Source organism: Phaseolus vulgaris, chromosome 9 (assembly GCF_000499845.2).
Source record: "Phaseolus vulgaris cultivar G19833 chromosome 9, P. vulgaris v2.0, whole genome shotgun sequence".
NCBI lineage: Eukaryota > Viridiplantae > Streptophyta > Magnoliopsida > Fabales > Fabaceae > Phaseolus > Phaseolus vulgaris.
Window position 1 is genome coordinate 15575347 of NC_023751.2, and position 23972 is coordinate 15599318.

The 23972-nt window shown below is 30.3% G+C and overlaps 3 protein-coding genes across 9 annotated transcripts in view; 1 reads left to right on the forward strand and 2 right to left on the reverse strand.

Moving 5' to 3' along the window:
• The first annotated feature begins 14420 nt into the window (after window positions 1–14420).
• On the forward strand, window positions 14421–19179 carry LOC137823049 (uncharacterized). Of its 2 annotated transcripts, none has more exons than XM_068628155.1 (4): window positions 14421–14547; window positions 14812–14863; window positions 14991–15148; window positions 18965–19179. In XM_068628155.1, exons 1-3 carry the CDS (start codon window positions 14481–14483, stop codon window positions 15136–15138), a joined length of 267 nt encoding a protein of 88 aa, XP_068484256.1. In that variant the 5' UTR covers window positions 14421–14480; the 3' UTR covers window positions 15139–15148; window positions 18965–19179. The 2 variants fall into 2 exon arrangements, with proteins under 2 accessions (XP_068484256.1, XP_068484255.1); XM_068628154.1 differs by lacking the exon at window positions 18965–19179 and adding an exon at window positions 16131–16436.
• On the reverse strand, window positions 15099–21904 carry LOC137823048 (potassium channel KAT3). The gene is made up of 13 exons (XM_068628153.1): window positions 21750–21904; window positions 21423–21638; window positions 20866–21027; window positions 19812–19869; window positions 19041–19358; window positions 18619–18855; window positions 18414–18512; window positions 18306–18338; window positions 17476–17661; window positions 17260–17331; window positions 16392–16455; window positions 15674–15826; window positions 15099–15383 (listed from the first exon to the last, which is right to left on the reverse strand). Exons 1-13 carry the CDS (start codon window positions 21902–21904, stop codon window positions 15280–15282), a joined length of 1857 nt encoding a protein of 618 aa, XP_068484254.1. The 3' UTR covers window positions 15099–15279.
• Window positions 21905–22552: 648 nt separating this feature from the next.
• Window positions 22553–23972, reverse strand: part of LOC137823050 (uncharacterized) — a 31692-nt gene continuing 30272 nt past the window's right edge. For all 6 annotated transcript variants that reach the window (XR_011083050.1, XM_068628156.1, XM_068628157.1 and 3 more), the window contains exon 36: window positions 22553–23009. Coding sequence is in view for 5 of the 6 variants with exons in the window: in XM_068628156.1 (XP_068484257.1) it covers window positions 22944–23009 (66 nt within the window). In the remaining variant the exon portion in view is untranslated. The remainder of the gene's footprint in view (window positions 23010–23972) is intronic.

Sequence of the window (23972 nt, forward strand, 5' to 3'; positions counted from 1 at the left end):
TGAGCTTGATAATTGATTGATGTTAATGCATCAATAATAAATTTTTACTTTTGTTCTACATCAACAACTATCATTATGCCATCAGTTGTAGCATCTATAAGCATTTTGGTATCAGATATGAGGTCATTCTGAAAGATATTCAATTATGCAATATCTTTAAACCCATGATTTGAGCATTTTCTCAGCATCACTTTGAATCTCCTCCCATGTTTCACAAAAGGCTTCATTTGATCATTGTCTGAACATAGAAATATCATACTTTGTTTTGATATAGCGGATAGTGGAAACAATCTTTATAAAAAAATTTCCTCTAGATCTTTTCAACTGGTGAGGCTCTAATTTGGATGTAATTTGAGACATTCCTTAGCTTTTCCTGCCAATGAGAAAGGGAACAAACACAGATAAACAAATTCAAAATCACCTTATTGAAAGCTCATTGTGCCCACCAATTCATAGAATGTAGACAAATGTGTATATGGATCCTCATGGTCCATTGTTGTAAATTGATGGACATTGATCAAACTAAGGAATTCAGGTTTCATCTCCAAAACCTTAGTGGTATTAGGTATTGCAATACTAGAAAAATGTATTAGTCCCTGCTGCATAGCATAATCTTCAAGTGTTCTTCTAGGCTGTGGTGGTTGCTCTTCAACCATAGTGTTTTTTTGAAAAAAAAAAATTAAAATGAAAGGTAGAAAGTGGTTAAGGATTCTTCTTTAATTCTCCTTATTTTTCTTTTCTCTTTTTCACCTTGTGCTTCTTAGCTGCGTTTTCAATATCTGATTCAAATTGCAATTGATCTTTGAAAATTTGTCCTCTTAATATCATATAAGACAACTCACTCAAGAATTAGCACAATGAGTAACTAGCAGTAACAAAAAATAATAATAAAATTTCGAAATTATAAAATTTAAAACAAATCTAAAAATAAAATAAAATGTTAATAAAAAATTAAAAACAATTAAAATATTCACAATATTTAAGAATTTGTACTCTACAAATAAAATGGTTTTCTGACAATGACGTCAAAAACTTGATGACTATTTTACGGCAAGTGTATCGAGTCATAAGTAATAATTTGTCCCTAAAGACAAATATCGAACCCACAATGAAATTTTATAAGATATTGTTGATAAATGTCTAATTTCAGTAATATTTCATATTAAAATATAGACACTTATGAGTATTAATTGTTAAAATAAATATAAAATAGTATCTAATTTATGAAGCAACTAATTCTTTGTCTGTTTTCTTATTAATCATAACTAACTTAATCCCTATTTTTCCAACTTGAAGCAACTAATTCTTCCAACTTAATCCCTATTTCATATTTTGTTGTTGTGTTTCATATTTAGCGAGTATTATACTTGATAATTCAATTGCTCCTTATGAGATCGATATCCATCCTTAGGGACAAATTATTATCTCTAACAATGTGATGCACTTGTCATAAAAAGTTATCAATTGCTTAAGCGAGTTTAATGAGAAAAAACCCAACTTCACTAAAGTGAACTCGCTTGGACGAGTTTGAGCGAGTTTTCAATGTTCCAATTTTATCATTTCATCTTGTATTTAACTTGTTCGTTCTTCTTTAGCCCTATTATCTTCATTTTTTTCACAAAATCCTGAAATTAACAAAAATTTTAAAATTGATGGTTCACATTCATCTTATCATACAAAACATGTAAAAAGAAAAAAAAATATAAATTAAAAATTGAATTATAACTATTTTATCAATAAAAATTCATAAATAGCTATCATTTTTATATGAAATATTATGTATAAATAAATTATATATTTTATATTACTGTTGACCCTCTATCTCTTGCCATCGTCTACCTCTTATCTTTCTTGCATTTTCATTTTCTCTATCGTTTTATGGAATCTCAATACGAGTTAATAACTTATTTCAACTCGTGTTTTGAAAGCTTGAAAAATAAAAAAGACAACAATATAAAAATATTACAGGTTTTAACACATCATGTCATGGCTTTAACAAGTTATGGCTAAAAACAGATACAATTTATTAAACTAATAAATTGTAAATACTAGTGTTATTGGGTGTAAGAATCGAAAAGTGGGATGCAATAGCAATAGCACGGTATTTGTAACTTTATGGGTTCTTGTCGTTTTCCTTATTCTACTTTTCATGATTTAGTACTCACTGTACCTAAGAAAGAGTGAACAGTAACCAGGCACGTGTGTGCTTCTCGCTTATCTCCATATAATCCAACCATCCTCATTGCAAGATTAATGGCCATATTCCAAACATTTTATATCTGCTAAGAAGGGAAGAGGTAATTAGATAAAAAAAAAAAACTGTTGTCAACCCTCAGGCAAAGGACGAAGAAAAATATATTGTCATACACACAACTTACTTTAGATTTTCCCTCTCTCCAAATTAGCATTAAATAGAGAGGATTTATTAATTAAAAAAAATTAAGATGTGAGATATATGTTTTGTTAAGTATGAAAATATTTTTCATATAATTTATTTCCGCTTTGATGAAAGAATTGTGAAAGATCTCAATGAACTAAAGATAAAAATATTTAGAGTTTAGGGTTTTAAATTTACTTCTTAATATGTTATCAGAATTATTTAGAGATTATTCTATTATATAATTAATGTATGAGTTAACAAATTAAAGGTGAAGAAATATATATGGTGAAGAAATTATTTACTTCTTTATTGTTTTGGCATGGATGAGCAATGTTCGATTCAACAGAATGAGTTAGTTAAGAAAGTATAATGTTGTTGCATTGGTTCCATTGTTCAAACATAGAGGGTTTTGCATCCTGCGACGGTTCTTTAATTGTGTTGTCACAACGCTGCTTCAAGATTGATAGTTGATGCCATTTAATTTGATAGGAACCAAGACATGGCCGAGTTGATCTAAATGATGAATATAAAACGAGTGTGAGGGATCAATGGTTTTGATATCAGATCCAGAACCTTTTGAATCGTCTACCATGACAGAATGGGTGTTTTTAGAAAGTATGAAAATTTTGATAATCAAGAGTACCAAGATAATGTTTTTGATACCATGACACGAATAAAAAGATTGATTTTGAAGTTGGATGATTTCTAACTGAAAAAATGTAATATATATATATATATATAAACAAAATTGTAACTACATAAAAGAAATATAAAACATAATTATGTCTATTCAATCAACCTAATTAATTTATGTTACATAAGAACTAATTATATCATATAATTTTCTTTTTTGATAAGCAATAAGCAATGAATAAATGTGAGTCACTTTAGGGGTGACCCAACCCTTATACAAAACACACGACCTTTAACCTTGTCCACAACACACACTCCGCCAACTCCTAAATACTTAAATAAATCTGAAAAGAGCCGCCTACAACCCTCACTCTTATACCCAAACAAGACATCAAAACATTATCTCCATACAGACCAAAGGATTAACACACCAATCAGAGAAGGAAAAGATTGCATCCCGCGACTTGGAAGTAGCCCAAGCCCATGCCTTTAGTTGCACCAACGCGAATACTTCCAATACATCTATTACACCCCCTCTAAATATTACTTTGTTTTTATGTTTCCAGATTTCGTTGACGACCGCGATCCAAATCACTTCTCAAACCTCATTTACCGAAACAGACACGTTACTCAACCTAAACTGAGAGAAATTTAGCAGTGGAACATTATGAAACACACTTTGCACACCCAACCAAGCACAACAAAGGTTCCACACTCGCCACGCAAAACTACACTCAAAGAACAAATGAGTGTTAGATTCCTCCTCCACCCCGCAAAGACTACACACAGAACTTACCACCGTGATCCCACGTTTTTCCAAGTTAGCCTTAGTAGCCAACTTATTTTCCAACACCCTCCACGCTGTAACATGTGCAGAAGGTACAACCTTACACTTCCAGAACTTCATAAACTCCTCCACTTTCTCCCCTACTCGACCCCCCTTTAGACGGAGATAACCAGTTTTAACCGAATACCCTACCTCCTCCCCTTCCTTCCACTCCCAGCTATCTTCCTTCTCCAAATTCAAGCTCATACCCTGAACTTCCTGAGACAGTAGACACACTAAATTCTTTTCCCACTCAAAAAGATTCCTTCTCCAACCAAACTTCCAAACCCAAACATTGTTGTTCCAAGCCCCTACCTCTGCCACCGTGGAAGCTTTTGAGACACTAAGTGAAAACAGTCTCGGGAAAACACTTTTCAACGCCCCCTACTCATCCAATTGTCTTCCCATAACATAACTTCCTTCCCATTACCCACCTTCCAAGCCACGACATCTTCAAAATTTTGACCCCACCCTTCTAAGCTCCACACCTCCCTTAAATCTTTCCACCACAGGGATTATGAACTTCCTCCCCTTCCCTCTCTCAAATTTCTCCAGCCGCCGTACTTGGAGTCAATTACCTCCTTCCACAAACCACCCTTATCCGACCCCAGACGCCAAACCCATATACCGAGTAAAGCCAAGTTGAAAATCCTTAAGTCAATGACGCCGAGCCCTCCATCCTCCCGTGCTTCACACACCTTTTTCCAAGAAGCCCACGCTACCTTTCTTCCATCAGAGCCCCAACCCCACATGAAATTTTTTTGAATACTCACTATCTCGTTTGCCACCCCAACAGGCATTTTGAAAAGAGATAGGTAAAACAAAGGGATAAAAGAGAGAACCGACTTGATCAGGCAAATTATATCATATAATAACTGATAAATAATTTCTTTAATAACTAATTAAGTCTTATAATAACTAATATTAACTGATATATTCCTTAATAAATTCAAACAAACCATTACTATTTTTTTCCTTGAACACAAATTTATATTACTTTCATTTTTCTATTGCTAATCTAAGTAGAGAAAAAAATAAAAATAAAAGGAATAAACCTCACTTTGAGATAAGAGAGATCTTGTTCAAATTTCATTTTAAAATAATTTTTTTCTTTTCACTTCAACTGAACAACAAAATACATAATTATTTATTTTTCACTTATATGTGGTATTTAGATCGTTTAAAAGCGAAATAAAAGGGGAAAGTTAAAAAGAGTAGTCAATATCAAGAGTAAAAGAGAAAAGAAAGATAAAGAAGTATATATATATATATATATATATATATATATATATTAAATGGGTGTATTTATGATGGCAGGAGCATTTAATTGGTAAGGTGTGGGGAAGTTGATCGAAGAAGAATGCATGGTTGATGATGCATTGCACATGAAGATGCACGCATGCGGTGAATCGATTGACGAATCAAAGTTATGAAAGGAGTAGCTAGAACCCTAGCCATGCTACTAATTATAGTGACAAGGGACCCTATCTTGTTGCGTCTGCGAGGCTAATGCACAACAAAAATTATGTACTGTATAATATTTCAAGCTTAATCAATAATACTTTATGACCCATTCCGTATATTTTGTCTTTCATACGTACTTCTTCTCAACCATTGACCATGGACCATCACTCACTCTTTCAGAGTAGAATATAATAAGAGAGGTTTCTTGCTGGAGTTTTCGTTACTTAACCTAGTTTTCTTTCTGCATAAATGTTTGGAGTATACTTCTGCAACGTCATTTTTTCAGAAAGCTCCCTTTACATTCATTTCAAAAGTTATTTTTCTTCCTGAGAAAAATAATAATTTATTATCTGTTTCTCGTATATGTCTATATTTCTACTTGTACCTCTATGGATAAAGAGAGGCCTAGATAATACTTGAAACTTGTTGTATAATTGCTGATGTGTCGGTAATTTTTGAGTTTCTTCAAGTTTTCTACTTTCGCTATTGATGTTTTGGATACCTGCGATTGCACTCCGACACTCAAGTCAATGCTATGATTTAAGTGTATTGTGGTAGAATATGAAAAACGTACCTTACACCTCCGCAGAAGGTTTTATTTATAGTGTTAGTTATGGACTCTTATGGTAATGAGTCGGATATGAGTTATTAACTAACATGTATCGAATCCCTAATTAATAGGGATGTGCAAATTTCAGTTAATCAATTGTTGACTGATTCGTCGGAGATATTTTTCGCATATTTCAGGATATGAATGTGACTCATTGTAAATGCCGTTACTATTATTTATTACAGGTCTTGATGTGTCATTTGGCTCAGGCGATCGGTCACCTTAGTCGAGATTGACTCGTTCAGTACCGATCGGTACACTACTCTCGATCACGAACAACTAAATGTACACTCTAACATCTCATGAGAAAATTAAAAGTGGATTAGAAAAAAAAATCATACATAGTGTTAGAATATTAATAACAAAAATTGTGTTAATACATATTTATAAATATAAGAGTTTAACTCATCCCTATAAATAGATTGACCAATATTTATTAAGCATTTATTACATTTAACTACCCAAGATCAAATTAATTTTTTGCATGTACGTAATATTATGAATAAAATAAATGTAAACTTTAAATCTTAAACCCTACACCCTAAACTCTAAATCTATACATATACATAGTAAGAGCATGAGACTTTCTTGACTCCAAACAAAAACAATATTCAATTTTAAAAAATAAATATTATAAATATTCATAATTTAAAAAAATAAATATTATAAATATTCATACTTATATCTAGTTAATAAAAGAAGTTTTTTTTAATATAAGACAAAATCTCATAATTATAAAAGTTTATTTCTCACTCCTATTTCACCACAATTTTATACTGTTATTTTAACTCCAAACATAAGAGACTAATTAAAGATTATTATTTAAATTAAAAGTGATTATTATCTGTTGGTCAACCTAATTAAACGAGGATTAAAAACAGTTTTTTTATTTGTTGTCTTTAACATCTTAATCAGCTTTTAATTGATAATGAATTGGTGATATGATTTATTTTCCTTCGAGGGTTGATACAAGAGTGAATATATATGAAAGTTATAATTTTACTTGTCTCAACCCTTACAATTTTAAATTTTTGACAGTGTAGCTTTTCTGAAATTTCCAAATTGTTTATTTATAAGAAAAAACATTGTTCTTTGTTAGTCAACCTCCTTTGATAAAGTTTCTCATCTAGCTAAATCATTAAGGCTGTTGATTAATGATTTGACCTCCTTGTCAATTCCATTTATAAGTCTATTCTTAACCTAGTCTAAAAGTTTTCCTTAAAAAGGAACAAAACTCACCCCAAAAACGTTGAAACCTAACCATTCATTTACCGTGATGAAAGGCACAATATTGAAGACAATTAAAGAGTTTGAAAGTTTTGGTGTCACACTGTTTGGGGATTTTAGATCTTAATCCTTTACTTGATGCAACTAATAATCATATGAATTTATTGTTAACAGGTACACACATATATTTTTTCTTTTGTTTCTTGAAAGACACGTACACAAAGCCATAAAATCAAAGTTTGAATCATATGTACATATCCAATATCAACTATGTAATTAACGGTTTTTTAAAAAAATAATATGTATATGTAGATATCCAATATCAACGGTTAAATTTGTTTTTTAAATATGTAAAAGAGTAAATTTTAAAAAAATTATGAGTATGAATAAGTACTATTTATATAACACAATTTCAAAATCATATTATCATGGAAATAACACAATTTTAATTAGTGTTTATTTTTTATTTTTTTGGTATAGGAGGTACAATTTCTGTTAAACATTTTTCTTATAACTGAATGATACACCAAAATCATTATTATTAAAATCATATAATCCAAACATAACTTCACTTAAATATTATCAAAATTGTGCTTTGATTACATGACTTATTCACATTTGAAGTCATGTAAACATAATTTACCCATATTCATTCTTTTTAAAATTTATCTCTTTACATAAATTTAAAAACAAATTTCACCAATTTCCAAAAAAAACAAATTATTTATTAATCAAATAAAAAGGAAGCAATATAAACTTTACCTTATGGAAACATGTTAGTTCAATACAATCATAATAACTAACACAACTTATTTTATTTTTTCACACCTAAATGTAAAATAATATAAAAAAAAGGTGAAGTTGACTTTATTACTTGTTTGGAGTATCAACATAATTAGTGGCCCACATGAAAATTAAGTTTGTCCTACTTGACTAATTATATATTAAGTTGTTGAGTCTAGAGATTTACTTTTACAACTCTAATAGAACATATAATTTTAAACAAACAAAAATATACATCAATTAAACTCTAACAAAAATAGTTAATCTATATCCCTACAAGAAATAAATCATTCACTTTCCTTTAGAATCAATAATAAGGATGGGGAACACCAATACCCATTCCTTATTTCTTTGTTTTTTATAATGTTTTTTCCACCTCATTGTTTATTTTTCCTCGAATATATCTCTAAAACATCGATATTTACTTACAATATGGTTTAAAATTTGAAATGAATAATGAGTTAATAATCAGGAATTAAAGTGTATTTATCTGATGGATGAAATCGTAATTAATTCGAAAGCATGGTTTTAATTAAGAGTCTGACACACAATATTTTTTGCCTTATTTCCGCGGACCTATTTCTGGATGGGTGAAAAACAAGTCATCTTCCAACCATTCAATTATAGCTCTATAGCTTCACCTCACACCCTTTACAACATTTAATTCTAATTATTATTAAAATACATGCATTTACTCTTACATAAACTTAAGTATATTAAATATAATATTTTATTTTTCAAATACTATAGTTATTATAACATTCAAAGACTCCTCTTTCGAGTTTATTATTCATGCACAACCAGTGCATATCTTAATCTGTAAGTTATTCAAGTTTAATGCCATTTGCCAGTTTCATAAACTTTAATATTTATGCACATGTTTTGGAAAAAAAATTGTAATATATAAATTTCATTGGCACACACACATGCACGACAAACAGATTAATTGAATTAGTGTTGGGTTTAGAATCCTCAGTAATATGGTTAAACTTGCTTAAAAAAATTATATTTTCATAATTATATAACATATACTCATCCTTCTCTCATGTTAATTCAACACATGTAATGAAATAGAAACATTTGTTAAATACACATATTAACTAAAAATAATTATATTTTATAATGTATAAGTGAGAGTAAATTTTATCTTATAAATTAATTTTATATAATTAATGTAAACTTAAATTTTACTTTCCATATAGAATTTATCCTAACAAAAATAGTTGATAAATACAAATAAATAATATTAATTTTTAATGATTTTTTTCAAACCACGTATATTTTTAAAGTTTTTACAAAAATTTCTAATTCTCCATATTTTTATATTTTGTTAAAATAATATTTTTTATGATAAAAAGAAAATTCTAAAAAAAAAGTGAGAGCTTAGGATATTAGTAAGAGAATTTGGAAGATAATTGTAAAAAAGAAAAGTATTTTGGTATGATTTTTATAATTTATAATTAGAATATTTAAAACTAAATTTCATGGTGAGAGGCGCTCTATTTTATAAGTTTTAGTTAATTATTGTCTTATTCTTTAGTTTTTAACCCATGTTATATCTCTTGAAATTTGTATTTTTTTTCACCAAAACATTAAAAGAGATTATAGTATCACTCACTAACGTTTGTAATCAAAGAAAGAGTGTTGTGAAATATTTAATTGAGCTTCACTGTGGACGTAATGTACATTTTATAAGTTATTATGGTTAATTAATATGCTATTTTTCAAATCTTAATTATTATTTATTCCTTAAACGTGGAATTGGTTCTTAGGTTTGCATGCTAAATTTAAAGATAAGTTAGAATGACATTTTGCTTGAAAATTATTGTGATAGTTTTAATTTTGGTTTGACATTGGAGTAGTGATAATTGGTGAAAGTTTTATTTCATTATAATAATATAATTATCTTCTTAGTTGAACATGTTTGTACGAAGTAAAACAAAGAAACCTTTAAGTAATTTTTTTTTTCAAATGAAATATAGGTTTAGAACTTCTTATTATAAAGGTTGACCTGAGGTGGAAATACTTATGAATGAGAAATACTGCACAATAATTCAATCTGTATTATAGTTTGTTATAATTTGGATCAATTTTTTTTATTGTTTTTTGTTTTGTTTTGTCCTAAGGATTTAGGTTTGATAGAGCTAGTGCCTATATTGAGTAGTTTAATTTTATATTTTCTAGCGCTAATTTTGTTGAAAGACTTAGCTAAAAATAACCTAAAGTTTAGCGGGTGAAATGTATCTAGTAAAGTATAGCAGGTGAAATGTATCTAGTAAAGTATGGATGTTGTGTGAATTTTGTATAAGAGTTAAAACATCTCTAAAATGCTCTGTTTTATTTATTTAATTATTTAATGATAAAAAAAGATTAGAATTTAATTTGAACTTTTTTAACTAAGTAACAGAGTATCACTCTAACATCCACTTATAATTTGAGTAGAGAGACTATCATAACATCATCTATTGGTGAAAGTTTTTTTCATTATAATGAAATAGTATATAATTATATTCTTAGTTTAACATGTTTGTATGAAGTAAAACAAAGAAACCTTTAACATTACAATTGGTTGGTGGAAGTTTTGGACTTTTGTAAATTGCATATTTTGTTTAAGCAAGATTAATTTTGCTTAATTTTTCTCAAATGAAATATAGGTTTAAAACATCTTAATATAAAGGTTGACCTAAGGTGTAAATATTTATGAATGATAAATAATGCACAATAACTCAATCTACATTATATTTTGTTGGAATTTGGATCAGTTTTTTTTATTGGTTTTTGTTTTGTTTTGTCCTAAGGATTTAGGTTTTATAGAGCTAGTGCCTATGATAATATTTAGTAATTTAATTTTTATTTATTTTTTGTGCTAAATTTTGTTGAAAGGCTTAACTAAAAAAACTTAAAGTTTAGCTGGTAAAATGTATCTAGTAAAGTAAGAATGTTGTGTGAATTTTGTATAAGAGTTAAAGTATCTCTGAAATGATCTGTTTTATTTATTTAATTATTTGATGATAAAAAAGGTTTATAACTTCATTTAATTTTTTTTAATTAAGTAACAGAGTATCACTCTAACATCCACTTATAATTTGAGTAGAAAGACTATCTATGCATCATCTATTTTATTGGATAACATCATTTAAACAATATAACAATATGTTAATATTTTTTAACATGGCTTACATATTTTAAACTTCTTTTTTAAAGTTTCAAATGTGTTATAATTGTATTATATTATAATGTTTTATATCGTGTTATATAAGATGGAAATATACATATTTATGAATAGTTGATAATATACATAAATGAAATGAGATAAATGATGATGATTGGTAGTTATTTAAGAAGTATATATATATATATATATATATATATATAAATTAATGTTGAAAAAATTAATGCTTAATAGAATTTTTTAAGAGACTTATATTAAATAATAAAATATAAGATTTATTAAAAAAAAAAGAATACATAGAATACTTACAAAAGAATATTAGAAATATCTTGATTAGACCAACTTGGGTGTAAAAAGCTAATTTAAAAGGCCAATGGTCTTAAGAGAGTTGTTTATCATATTCTTAAAAGCATAAGACATTTAAGTATTAATGATTTTTTAATGTCCAGTGTATTAAATACATGTCAATAAAACACGTCTACTTAATAGAATTACTTTATATTTTAAAACAAAAGCAATCAATTTCTTAAGATAATGATTAACAAAAGGAGTCCTACATTATTTCGATACTAAACAAACATAAACATGCTGGTCCTTTATCCGACAGATTCGATAAATGACACGAAATAAACACTAATCTATTAGCAACCATTTCATAAATTGAAAAAGAAAAACTAGTTTTTGCCGTCATCATCTTCTATAGTCTAATGTTTTGGTTTGTTAAATATTTGGCACTACCATTTTCTGTATCGTCTAGTGAGGCTTCCTATGTTCCCAAGTACCCAAAAATTCTTGGTTAAGTTATGAATACACGTGAACATGGAATACCACTCAAGTAATCTTTCTGTTTAATACTAATTTATTAGATTTGTTCCAAATGCCACAGATTTGTCTGCCAGAAATATAATTTTGTTTTTAGTACTTAATCTCGAATTAAACTATTTGGCGGAAAGTAGACTATTTTATTTCCATCTTCGGTTAAGGACAAGAAGGCTACGAGGTCGGAATTTAAATACCTTATTTGTTAAGGAAAGGGAGAAGAAAAAAACCTTTTAAATTGTTCTAAGAACTTTGTTTAAGTAACTTTATCTCAATAAGTGTATAATTAATGGTTAGAGATCTCATGTCAACTAAAGATTATGCATTTAATTGTATATAAGTGGCTTATCAGGTCATTCGCTATCGGATCGTTATTGACGTGAAATAACACTTTATGGATGATCCGACAACGGTATGATAGCGGGTGACCTGATAAGTTCAACAAACAATCCTTAGAAAATGTTCGAAATGGCTCTAATACCATATTATAAAGTGAACTTTAAGTCTAATTAACACCATAAAACCGGTTCATAGGTGAGGTTTGCAACCACTTAGTCAATGTGGGATCTCGAATTAAAATAAAAAAAATATGAAAATAAGGGATTAAATTAAAATATTTATTTTGTAATGATAAAAACTAAATTTTGTCACGGGCTTAAAGAACATTGTGAAAGGCATTGCATTCCGCACTCGATACTTTAAACGTGCACTTTCATAAGATTTCGAATTTCAATTTTACCTTCTCTAGATAAAGCATCAACGAGGATTGAATATGTTTGGTTTTCACTTTGAAGAGGGTTTGTGTGGTGGTGAGTGGTGCTTAATGGTGACCGGTGATAATAAATATGGTTGTGTTGTACTGTGATTGGTGGTGTGATTTTGATGAGTTTTATTTTTCTTGTTATACTTTTATATCTAGAAATTGAAGACAACATTTTGTATTTAAAAATATATAATTCATAATACAAAATATATATTTCAAAATGTATTTTAGATGGTAAATTCTGAAATATATAATTATATTTTAAAATACGTGTTTATATATATATATATATGATAAATATACTTTTGTATTTTGAATTCTACATTCTATATTACAAATATGTATTATGAATTGTATAATGTGAAATACATAATTATATTACGGATTCAAATGTTAATATTTATGAATTTTTGAAATAAAGTTTTAATTTTTTATAAGTTGTGTAATATTAAATTAATTTTTGTTAATGAAAAATTTAATGTATTACATTGATGTGTACTAAGCATAGTCACAACTTTAATAGTGATTGTTGAATAGGGATGAAATCACAAATGTAAAGCAAAATATTCGATGAAGTAGATAAGTTGTTTGATATGTATGAGCCAAAAACAATGAGGCTTGTGGCATCTAAAGATGAACTGATTGGAGGAGACTACGCTCGACCTTTTACAATAGATGGAATAATTATATTTGCATTCATTTGTGTAAAAAATGTGTGAATGAGATATACTTATATTGTAATGTATTTGTGTAGATATTTGGAATGCGAGATGACTTACTTCAATGGGTGTGTAAGATGAACTTTAAACTTGGTTTTGTCAGTACAATCCATGTAATATTTATGCCAAAAATTGAAAAAATGCCATTGTGTGATGCTTTACATCAGTTTTCATTTGATCGATTTAATAGCTTGTTGTAATAATATGTATTTTGCACTGATGAAATATGATTATCCTTTTAAATTTCTCTAACAAACATTGATGTCTTCACAAGTCAGTGTTGGCAAATGGATGACTATGTCCAATATGTGATACGTGATTGCTAGTAGATATAATGTTGTTGTAGTGTGTTTATCATTGAAACTAATATGACGATATTCCCATTATGAAGTAAGCCTCCCATGAATGTCAGTCAATCTTTACTGAGTATATGAATTGGACACGTATAATTTACATTTTGTTAAGGTATTTTCAAATGTGTGTGGTCATATTTTATATTCATATTCCCAATTACTTAAGTTAAATTGCAAGATAGTTTACCCACATTAACTATAAACATAATATGGTCTACTTACTCTTACCCCAATAGTCTTCATCTTATGATAGTTGGATGCAAATATTTACCAAAATATTTGAAGTTATACACATATTACCACCGCTGATGATTGAGATAATGCTCGTTTATTATTTATTTTGTTTTGACTTCAATTCTTACTATTTTTTTTTATAGAAAGAAAAACATTTTGGATTGAATTTTCCAAAATGCATTTTCAAATCTAAAAATCTATTTTAGAACATAGATCCAAAATGCATTTCATAAATAAAAATAAAGAGCGCTTTTATCTTTTCACCACATCCATGAAGGTAAGTGTTTAAAGTAGGAGGTGCAGAATGCAATGGCCCTACCAAGTAGACAAGGTGGGCTCAAGAAAATAAAGATGGGTAAAAAGATAAAAGACTCTGTTAAATAAAGTAATTTCCTTTTTTAACCTCTCTGTGTGTGTTTATATATAATATTAATTTTGAAAATGAAGTCAAAGCGCGCGTATTGTTTGTGATTTCGCTCGAAGCAACGTTCGCATCCATGGCGTCCTCAGAGGCAATACCTACAGAAGCAGAATCCGAAAATCACCTTTCTTCTCTCATCTACGGTGAGTCGTAACCGCCAATTCCAGTTTCCATTGTAATAATTCATCCGCATTCATGAAACTCGAGGATTAACAATCTCTGCAAATGCAAAAACCTAATTGTTAATTCAAACCACGCGTGACGCGATGCGACCTTTCACTTGTAATGAACTATAATGATTTCGTGTGTTTGATGAAATCCAATTCTGAGCAACGCATGGTTCGATCGATTAACGATTTTCCCGTTGTGTTTACTTCAATTTCTGACTGTTCTGCTAAACCGTGCAGAGATATCAAATGAAGTCCAAGAGATCATGGAGAACTTGTTTAAGACGATCACGTCAGTTTCCTAATCATTATTGCTTTTTGAATATCAATATTTTTTTGGTTTTTTTTTTCAGTACGATTTCGGTTAAAACTTGTGATTATTTTATCCTCTTTGATTTGATTTGTTTCTTTTTTTACAGTGAAATTAATCATAATTCTGCAGTTATAGACGAGGAGATAGAGAAATGCAAAGGTTCTGCTCTTGAGAGGAAAACAGCCTTAAACGAAGATAGAGATAACTTCCAAAAAGCTGCTTATGCTGTTCTTGAGATGCTCAACAGAGAGTAAAATGCTTTAGGTATCATTCTACATATTTCATTTTTATACATTGTATCCCATATATCTTGCTTGGTTAAGTAGATTGACACCTGAAACGCGTACGTATCAAAATGAGCAGAGCATAATGTTAATCTCTGTTTAGTTTGATCATTAGAGGATATATAACTCATCATTCTCCCTTAGCGCGTTTAATTGTTCTACTTCTGAGCCGTCAGCCATGAGAATTTTGCTTCCTCTTTTTCCGAATTTTCTCTCTGCGTACACAAAACTCCAATCAACTTAGTTATGCTATTGAATTTGTTGTTACCTCAATATGTGTAGTTCTATGAATACAAGAGCGAAATCCATATAATTTCATTGTTCAATATATTTCTGTTGCTGAACGTAAAGGCTTTAAATAGTGAGCCCTGTCTGTGTGGAATGCGGGCAAAGAAGGGGTTTCAGATTATATTGTGATTAGGTTATTTTCTATTATTGATATCATTTAATCATTAAACACTGAGAATCTTTTGGATGCCTGCATGCATGTTGAATGTAATCATACCTGCAACTCTGAAAATATCTTCAACCGAATTTGGGAGAAGTATTAGCTTTGGCGTTGTTCCATTTCCCATTTTGTTTTCATTGGGATGGTGTCCGTGGATTTTAACTCTAACGGGGACTGGGCTTGACAGTGGTTTGTAATTTCCTGTTTTTCCTGCAATTAGTAAGTAGCATGAACCTATGCCGGTACTTCAGGTAAGTAGCATGATTTCATTTATCTCAAATCCTCTGAAAAACTTGAATTCCATAGCATTTTCATTTTTTTGGACACTGATCAAGCAATGAACACGAACAGACCAACCTAGGTGACATTTCGATATCAAAAGGTTCCTGACTATCTTGTGGAGTTCAAGTTGTTTGTCAAACTGAATTAATGTTGCAACTTGCTGGTTTATTCGTAATGGAGATATATCTGTTTGCTATAAGAAGGAATTGTGTGTTTTCATGCATGACCGAAGATTGGTTACCAAGGGGCAATCTTGTGTAGTGTGTGCCTTGCTTCATTCCCAGAAAAGAAGGAGATGAAGAGAAATAAGGAACGAAAAGAGAATGTTACATTGTTCGTGATGTCAACAAATCAACATCCATACCCACAAACAGAAATGAACATGAAGTTTCTTGGGTTGTGTTTTACAGAACCCCCGATTGTCTAATGATTCTATTTTTCTAATTCCTCTACCATTTCGTATTGCTGTAACTAGATACTGGATTAAGCCTACCTTTTTTATATGGATCTTGATATCTGGAATCTTCATCGAGTGTACCCTCATTTTGTGTCAGATGCTGCAAAAATCAGTGTTCGTCATATATGAAGCGATTCACATATGTACATTTGGATTACTAGTAGCACATATAGTTTAAAAACCAGTGTTCACTACAAAATAATGTGTTCGGAAAGGAATTTAAAGAGTATACTGTTGGATTTCTTATGCGTAAATATGTGGACAAAATTATGATAGATTTATTTGTCTGTGACAAATTCTATTTTATGGAGTGTAAACTATATATTTAGGAATTCTTTATTCATTTGCCGATCTATGATATATAATGCTTGAGATGTAATATAAAACTATTCTTGTGCTATCACCCTATTCTTTCGGGGAGCTTTTGAGTTAGTTCATCACACATAATATAATCAAATCATATTGGAGATGTTAACATTTATCTCCACGGTACATACGTTCAATTCACAGAGAGAATTATCCAGGCATCACCAGGCAACCTTAAGGTTCCTTTAGGGAAAGATGACAAAGAGAGGGTATTCGAAGGGAGGTTTTCTATTTTTAGTGGGCTTTTCTTCTGTTCTTAATTTATCCAATATATCCTTTTCTCAGAGACATGGTTTAAAGCAGCTTTGGGACTTCCTGGCAGAATTCTGTATTTGTGGCAGTCATTATTCTCTCGTCTGCTAATTGTATATAAATTTGCCTAAGGGTTTAGCTCTGCGAACTCAACGTTTACCATCCAAGGAGTTATGTGCATCCTTTTCTTATATTCTTTATTTGCACATTAATTAAATGTTTATGCTTCTTAATAGATCAGTCAGTCATAAGTTTTGATGGTTGAAATTCAAAATTAAAGAAATACCTCAAGGTCACCCAGCAATTCTGGTACACACGATATTTCTTCTAGCACCTTGCCTTTGAGGCCCTTCAAATACTGAGAATAGAACAACCAACATCAGCTTGGAAATGTATGAGCATGTTGGCGTGTACAAAATTTGGATATAATGAATGCACAATGATATTTGGTTAATGTTGAAGTGAGCAAATTAATTAATCAGTTGATGGTGAACTGTCAAACCTGAATAAAGTTGTACATGATTGCCTTCCCATCGTCACTAAATGGTTGCACCATCTGCTTGAGGTGATGATGATTGATTCGTATGACCTGGGAGAGCCCTCTACTTCTCACTGTAAAAGGTTGTGGAATATTAAACATCACGCCTATTTCTCCTGCCATGTCTCCAGATTCAAGTTCGAATAAAAACTGAAAAAGCTTTCATGAGCTCAGTCAAGCAATGCGAGAATTGTTATCCGTGCAGAAACATAGATACTTCTTTTAAATCATTATTATTTCATTCTCTTTATTAGTACTCTAAATTTTTTCTTGTTGGTACCCTTGAGTCTCTTATTTCCGATTTCAACCACCTGTTCGATTTACGATTCTGATGAAGATGTTCTTTTTGGCAAAGTAACGAGTCTACACTTAATTTGAGGTGCTTGCTTCAGCAGGTTATCGGAAAGAGCTAGAAGATTAGAAAAAACTTCTTATTTTGTGAAGAAACTTGATCTTCCAAAATGACTTCTACTCCGGTTACGCACTAGTTGTCAATGTCATGCGGTCTATGAGATTCTTTTATTCTCTATAGTTCAGATGTTCTTATATCTAATGTTTAATACAAGGATTCCCCGTTTTCAGATACAAATCAATTACACTATTACATCTTTTGTCCAAATGAGACTAATATTTTATCCTCTTTAAAGTTGAAACATTTTCTCTGGCGTGTTGCTTTGTAGTGGTTTATGCACAACTCTTTCCATTCACTAGGTATCTAGGAGTTATTACCTCTTTACTTTGTTTTGAATGTTACATATTCCCTTAAATTAATTGCTTGGTAGATCTCATCTTACCTGTTCGGACCCAGTATTGTATATCAACACATCCTGCGGAATAGTTCAGTTAGTTAGCAGTAAAACCTTGTACAAAGGGCATGATTTGAACAAGCAATAGATGTTTACCAGTGACCCAGATACCAAGATGTAAAAATATTTTGGCATCTCATTTTGCAAGATAATGTCAACCTTAGATGGGTAGTATTCTGCCTTCGTTTCTGACACCTGTTTAGTGTCATGATTTCAAATTTAGTTAGTGTTGAGTTGTTCAGAATCTATTCAATCGCTACCTAGAAGAAAAAGAGTGAAGAAATAAAACAAGATGTTTTACCAGCTGGGTGATAAAATTATCAGAAACTCCTTTAAATAAATATGCTGTTTCAACAATGTTTTTGAAAAGATGCTGAGCAATACAGGATCTTATAGTTTTAGGTAGGTCTTGCAGCACTTCTTGCTGCAACTCTGCAGTCTTGAACTTCAATTGCATGTGTGCCAATATTTGCTCCTTTAATCCTTCTGGGAGTCTATTTTTGTTTGCATATTGTAATATTTTGTCGAAGACATCCCTCTGTGAAGCCTGGAGGTGAAGTGCATTAGTTTTTGGCATGGTAAATTATCATTTAACACCTACTTTTATTTTTGCAACCACTTTATAACTCCTTTCTATGTTATGCTAGGTTTGATTTGATATGCCAAGGTTATGAAATGTAAAGCTAAGAGTTAAATGAGCATGGAAGTCCTCGTAACACTTACCACGGCAAAGGTTCGGACAGAGATATGAACCAACAAAGTTGTCATGTTTCCAATTACATATGCACCGAGGCCGATGTTAAAGAGCGTGTAGAAAATACAGAAAAGCTTCTCTGTTAAATTCACTGCATAAAAATCTCCATATCCAACTGTGGTAAGGGTTGCAACAGACCAGTAGACAGAATAAGTGTAACCCAACCCGATGCCCAATTCATGAAAATCCTGTGTTTTGTTTCCTATCCATGTGTTGTTCGGTGTTTTGTGCTGGACAGCCAACCAATAAAACATGCAGCCTGCGAAGTGCGCTGCAAATAGCGTAACCTGTCATAAACCAAATCAAATGGAAAGCATGGACCAACTTACTCTTAATAAAAAAAAATAACTAAAAGAAAATCTTTGAAAATAAATCAATTTTAAAAAAAAATAATTAATTATTATATTGACTAAATTAGACATCATTTTAGATACTAAAAAAATTTAATTTTTAAATTAGTTTCTATTATCGATAAATAGTTTCTAAATGGGTATCTAATTAGCTATTAAGATTTTTCTACCAAATTTAGAATATAAATAATTGGTAATTAAAACCTTGATAGTTAATTAGATATAAATTTAAAAATTATTTATTCATAATAAAAATTAATTTAAAAATTAATAATTTTTTTAATCTTTAAAATAATTTTTAATTTAGTTATTATAGCAACTAATTATTTTTGTAACATTCATTTTAGGAATTTTTTTTATTGAAAAGAAAAGATTTAGACATTTCCTTACGCATGTAACTTTGCAAAATCTTGTTGCCCAATAGTTTATTCGTATGTCTTTTTCTAGCCTGGAAAACAGTTTGCAGTTTCAGTTACAAATAGGAAATACTGATCATATAAGCCATTCCATTTTGCTTAATCGATAATTGATAATACTTGTATAATCTACAAACATCTATTTCACATTCCTTCTTCTTCTTTATCTTTCTTTTTGTCACTTTTTATCACCACTGAATGATCTTATCTACACTTTCCTTATTTTACTTTCCCTGGTATATTGAAATTTGTTTATATTAATAATTAATTTGAGTACAATAATTTTTACACAATGATTAATTGAAGACAAATAGTGTTTTGATATTGCATACTTATTTGTTTATTTAAAGACTGAGATCCTTTGACTTACATAAAGTTTAGGTTTATTAATTATTTAGAAGTTGGTTCATAAGGCCATTTAAAGTCTTAGTATATAATTTACTTATAAGTAATCCTTAGAGTTAATATTTACAAAGTCTATAATCAAATGAGTGCTGATATATTGATAATTATATGGAAAGAGAAATAATTTTTTGAACAATTTTAAAAGGAAAATGTTATTTTTTTTAGGGAGTAAATTGTGAAAATATATAATCGGACCATGGGAGTGTGTTATTTGACTATGAAAAATGTTAATTTGATAATTGTAAATTGAAAGAGATCAATTTACAATACATCACTTTACAAATGTGATGTGATACAATATAATTTCAAAATTATTTCATCTCAGAAAAAAAATATTTCTCTCTCAAATTGTAAATAGTATAGGATTGTCAACATATAAATACCTATTGACCAAATTACAGTTTTAAACTAATACCTTTTAATTTATAGTTATCAAACTAATATTTTCTATATCAAATAACGCACTCTTATACTCCAATTATATATCTTTGCAATTTACTCCCTCAATAAGGATGAGGAAGATGTATTTCCCACAAAAAAAAAGGAAGAGGTATAAATTTGATTTTTTATTTTCGTTAGTTGCCTTTTCTTTCGTTCTAAATCCACTTCGTTTGTGAATGTACCTTGCGAAGAGTTCGCTAACACGCCTCAATCGCCAGAGTCTTGGCATAACTAGGAAACCAAATACCTCACTTTTGGTTGGCTTGCCCGTCAGAATTTGATATATCTGCTCAATTGGCAGAGTGGAGGCTAGATCCATGGTGAAGTGCAACTTTTTTACGTACCTGTTGAAGTGAAAGTGCAAAAAGTCTTCCATTAAAAAATATGTTCATTTAAACTAAATAAATAAAGGGTACATGCAGGAGACTATACAAATCAAGAGTTAAGACTGTAAAATAATAAAACTTCCCCATATACACGTCAAAGTAGTGATGGTAAAAAACTCAAGCGAAAGCAATACACACTATCACGAATCAACTGCAGAAAATAAATAATACAAAATTTAACGTAATTAAGTCGTCAATTTACAATCTACGTCCACGTACAACTAATTAGATTTTCATTCTGTTTATTACAATTTTATTACAAGTACAAAGATCTTTTAAATAGAGATTATAGAGAAGACACAATAATTAAGCTCACTTAATCAATCTAACAAGTAGATGGTATATATACAAACCTGAGAGCAATCTTGTTGTAGTCGTCGACAAGAAGATAAGTTGATGTATCCAAGTAAGCCACAAAAAAAGTAAGGATTATATCAACTGCAAAGAAGGCATCAACAAGAAGATCAACGCTCAACAACGACCCAACTAACAGTTTTCTGAAAGCTAGCTCGAAGGGAGATGCCCATGCAGAGTACACTACCAAAGCCACTAGGAACGTTTGCCACAATCTACATGTAAATTGCAATTCCATTCCACAGAGTAGTATATTAATTAACGCATATATAATACACAATAAATTGAATAAGCAATTCTGTGAAGGAAATTAATTAAACACGTACTGATATCTACGGTCATAGGGAGCAATGACGTATTTTCTTAGGTTGGAGTAACCTTCTATATTTAAGATGGGGCTGCCAAATGCTGGAAAGATGGCAATTGAAACGGAGGCCATTTCGCTGCTTGAGCATCTTCTACCTAGAGACCACATCGACATTCTTAGAGCAAACGTCTCACAAAATGGCTTCCGAGTGAGTGTGTGTGTGTGAGAGAGAGAGATCAACACTTTTCTTGCTATCAACGTTGTTGCACATATGCACAAGGCAAGCCCTTGGCTTCTTATTCAGTTAACAGAAACGTAGTTGGTTCTTGTTGAGGGTCTCCACCAGCACTAGAATAATATTTCAGACTCTCGATTATTTAACGACATAGTTTAGCAAACAAAAAGCTTTGTATATGGAGAGAAGAGATGCTGTACGGGTGATCCAAGGATGTGTCAACGTGCAGAACATAATAAGACAAAATTCCTCCGTGCAGATTGGTTTTCCATTGAAAAAACTATTAACTTTAATTTGATCAAAAGCTTCTCTTTTGCTTGTATAAAAAACCAGAGGCATTATCCATGATTTAAGAACGTTCATAAAACCAAACAGACCATGTCAACGGATTTTTTTCCAATATAAATCTAAACCCGTTTTTTATATATTTAATATGATTTAATAATGAAATTATCTAACAATTACACTGCGGCATTTCATGACGTGATGTTATGGAAGTAGCAGACCTCTATATTACTCCTTTTTGAGAAAAAAAAATAGTAAACTTTGATGGCAGTTATTCTAATAAATAGTGATAAAGACAGTCGTAAAATCAAATGAATGACATCTATACAACAACTAACTTTGATACAGTGAGAAAAACTCAAAATTCATGTACAAATGTTCTATTCTACAAGAGATCCAAAGTCTACTAAAAATTGTAAACTTCTCTTTTTTAATGTCGTATTAAAGAGTAACTTTTGTTGGTTGAAAGAGAGTCATATCCATTGAGCGTGTAAGAACTTCATGTATCGTTGCTCACATTCAGATGGTCCCAAATTCAAGGATAAAATTGCACCAATTAGGGCATCTGATGATTTATCTCCCACCAATCTTTCAAACCTGGCAATGATAGCAATACCAGACACATATTGGGACCAACTTGGGCGTGTGTATAGGAGATGCACTTTGGACAATCAAGATTCTTCTAGCAATAGGTTACATGTTTTGAGCCAACCATTGCTTACACATATCAAGCACGGGAAGTGCATTTGCATGCAGTGCCTGCACGAAGAATGATAGTAAGTTAAGAGAAATAGAACATTTTATTTTCAAAAATACATGTCTACAGGCCATTAAATACTATGTCAAGTTCACACTCCAGAAAAAGAAAATTCTTGAAAAGTAATATGCAGGTGGTATTGATAACCGTAGGCCATGTACTAGCCTAGGGTATTTTTCAAAGAAATGTATTTTTCTCAATTTTTCAGTTCATCGGATTCACTATATCGGGAGAGAAGAGATGAGAAGAATAAGTTCAAGCACTAAATTTACAAGACATAGAATCTAGCATTAGGTTCTTTGCAAGGAGTTTCGAGAGATTTCCTCCTTTATCACTGAGAACCGAGACAAGAATTTTCCTCAGGTGATTGCTGAACAGAAATCAAAATCATAACAAATCGTAAATTTTTTATAAGGTAATATATGAAATCTTTGTAGAAACACACGGCAATGGTAGAGAAGGATATACGATAACGTGACGATTTTAGGCTTCCTATGTTTGTAGTTAAACTAGTACCGAAGTGTAGTACAACTCATACAAGTCAAATAGCATTTGAACCTCTCTTTCTCTTAAGTTAAACTACAAGAGAGAGACTTTGAGCTAAAATCATTTTCTGATACAATACAAATGTTTTATTTATATAGAGAAAATAGAATCAATACAACAAATAAATGAGGTTTGATACCCTCCATGGTTAATAAATTGAGATTCGAATCATGAATCATTTTTCATATTCATTTTTCATGTATTTTTGAACCGTGAATCGAATCTTAGTATGATTCATCGTATGAAATTGTGAATTGTAACATAATTTATATAACCTAAAAGATAAAATAAACAAAATCCTTAAATAATCACTAATTTTTATAAAAAAAAATAATTTTAAAATAATCCTTAAATAATTGAAGGTTAGGATTCAGTGTAGATGTTAGGTTAACCCCCATAACTAACTACCAATGGGGATT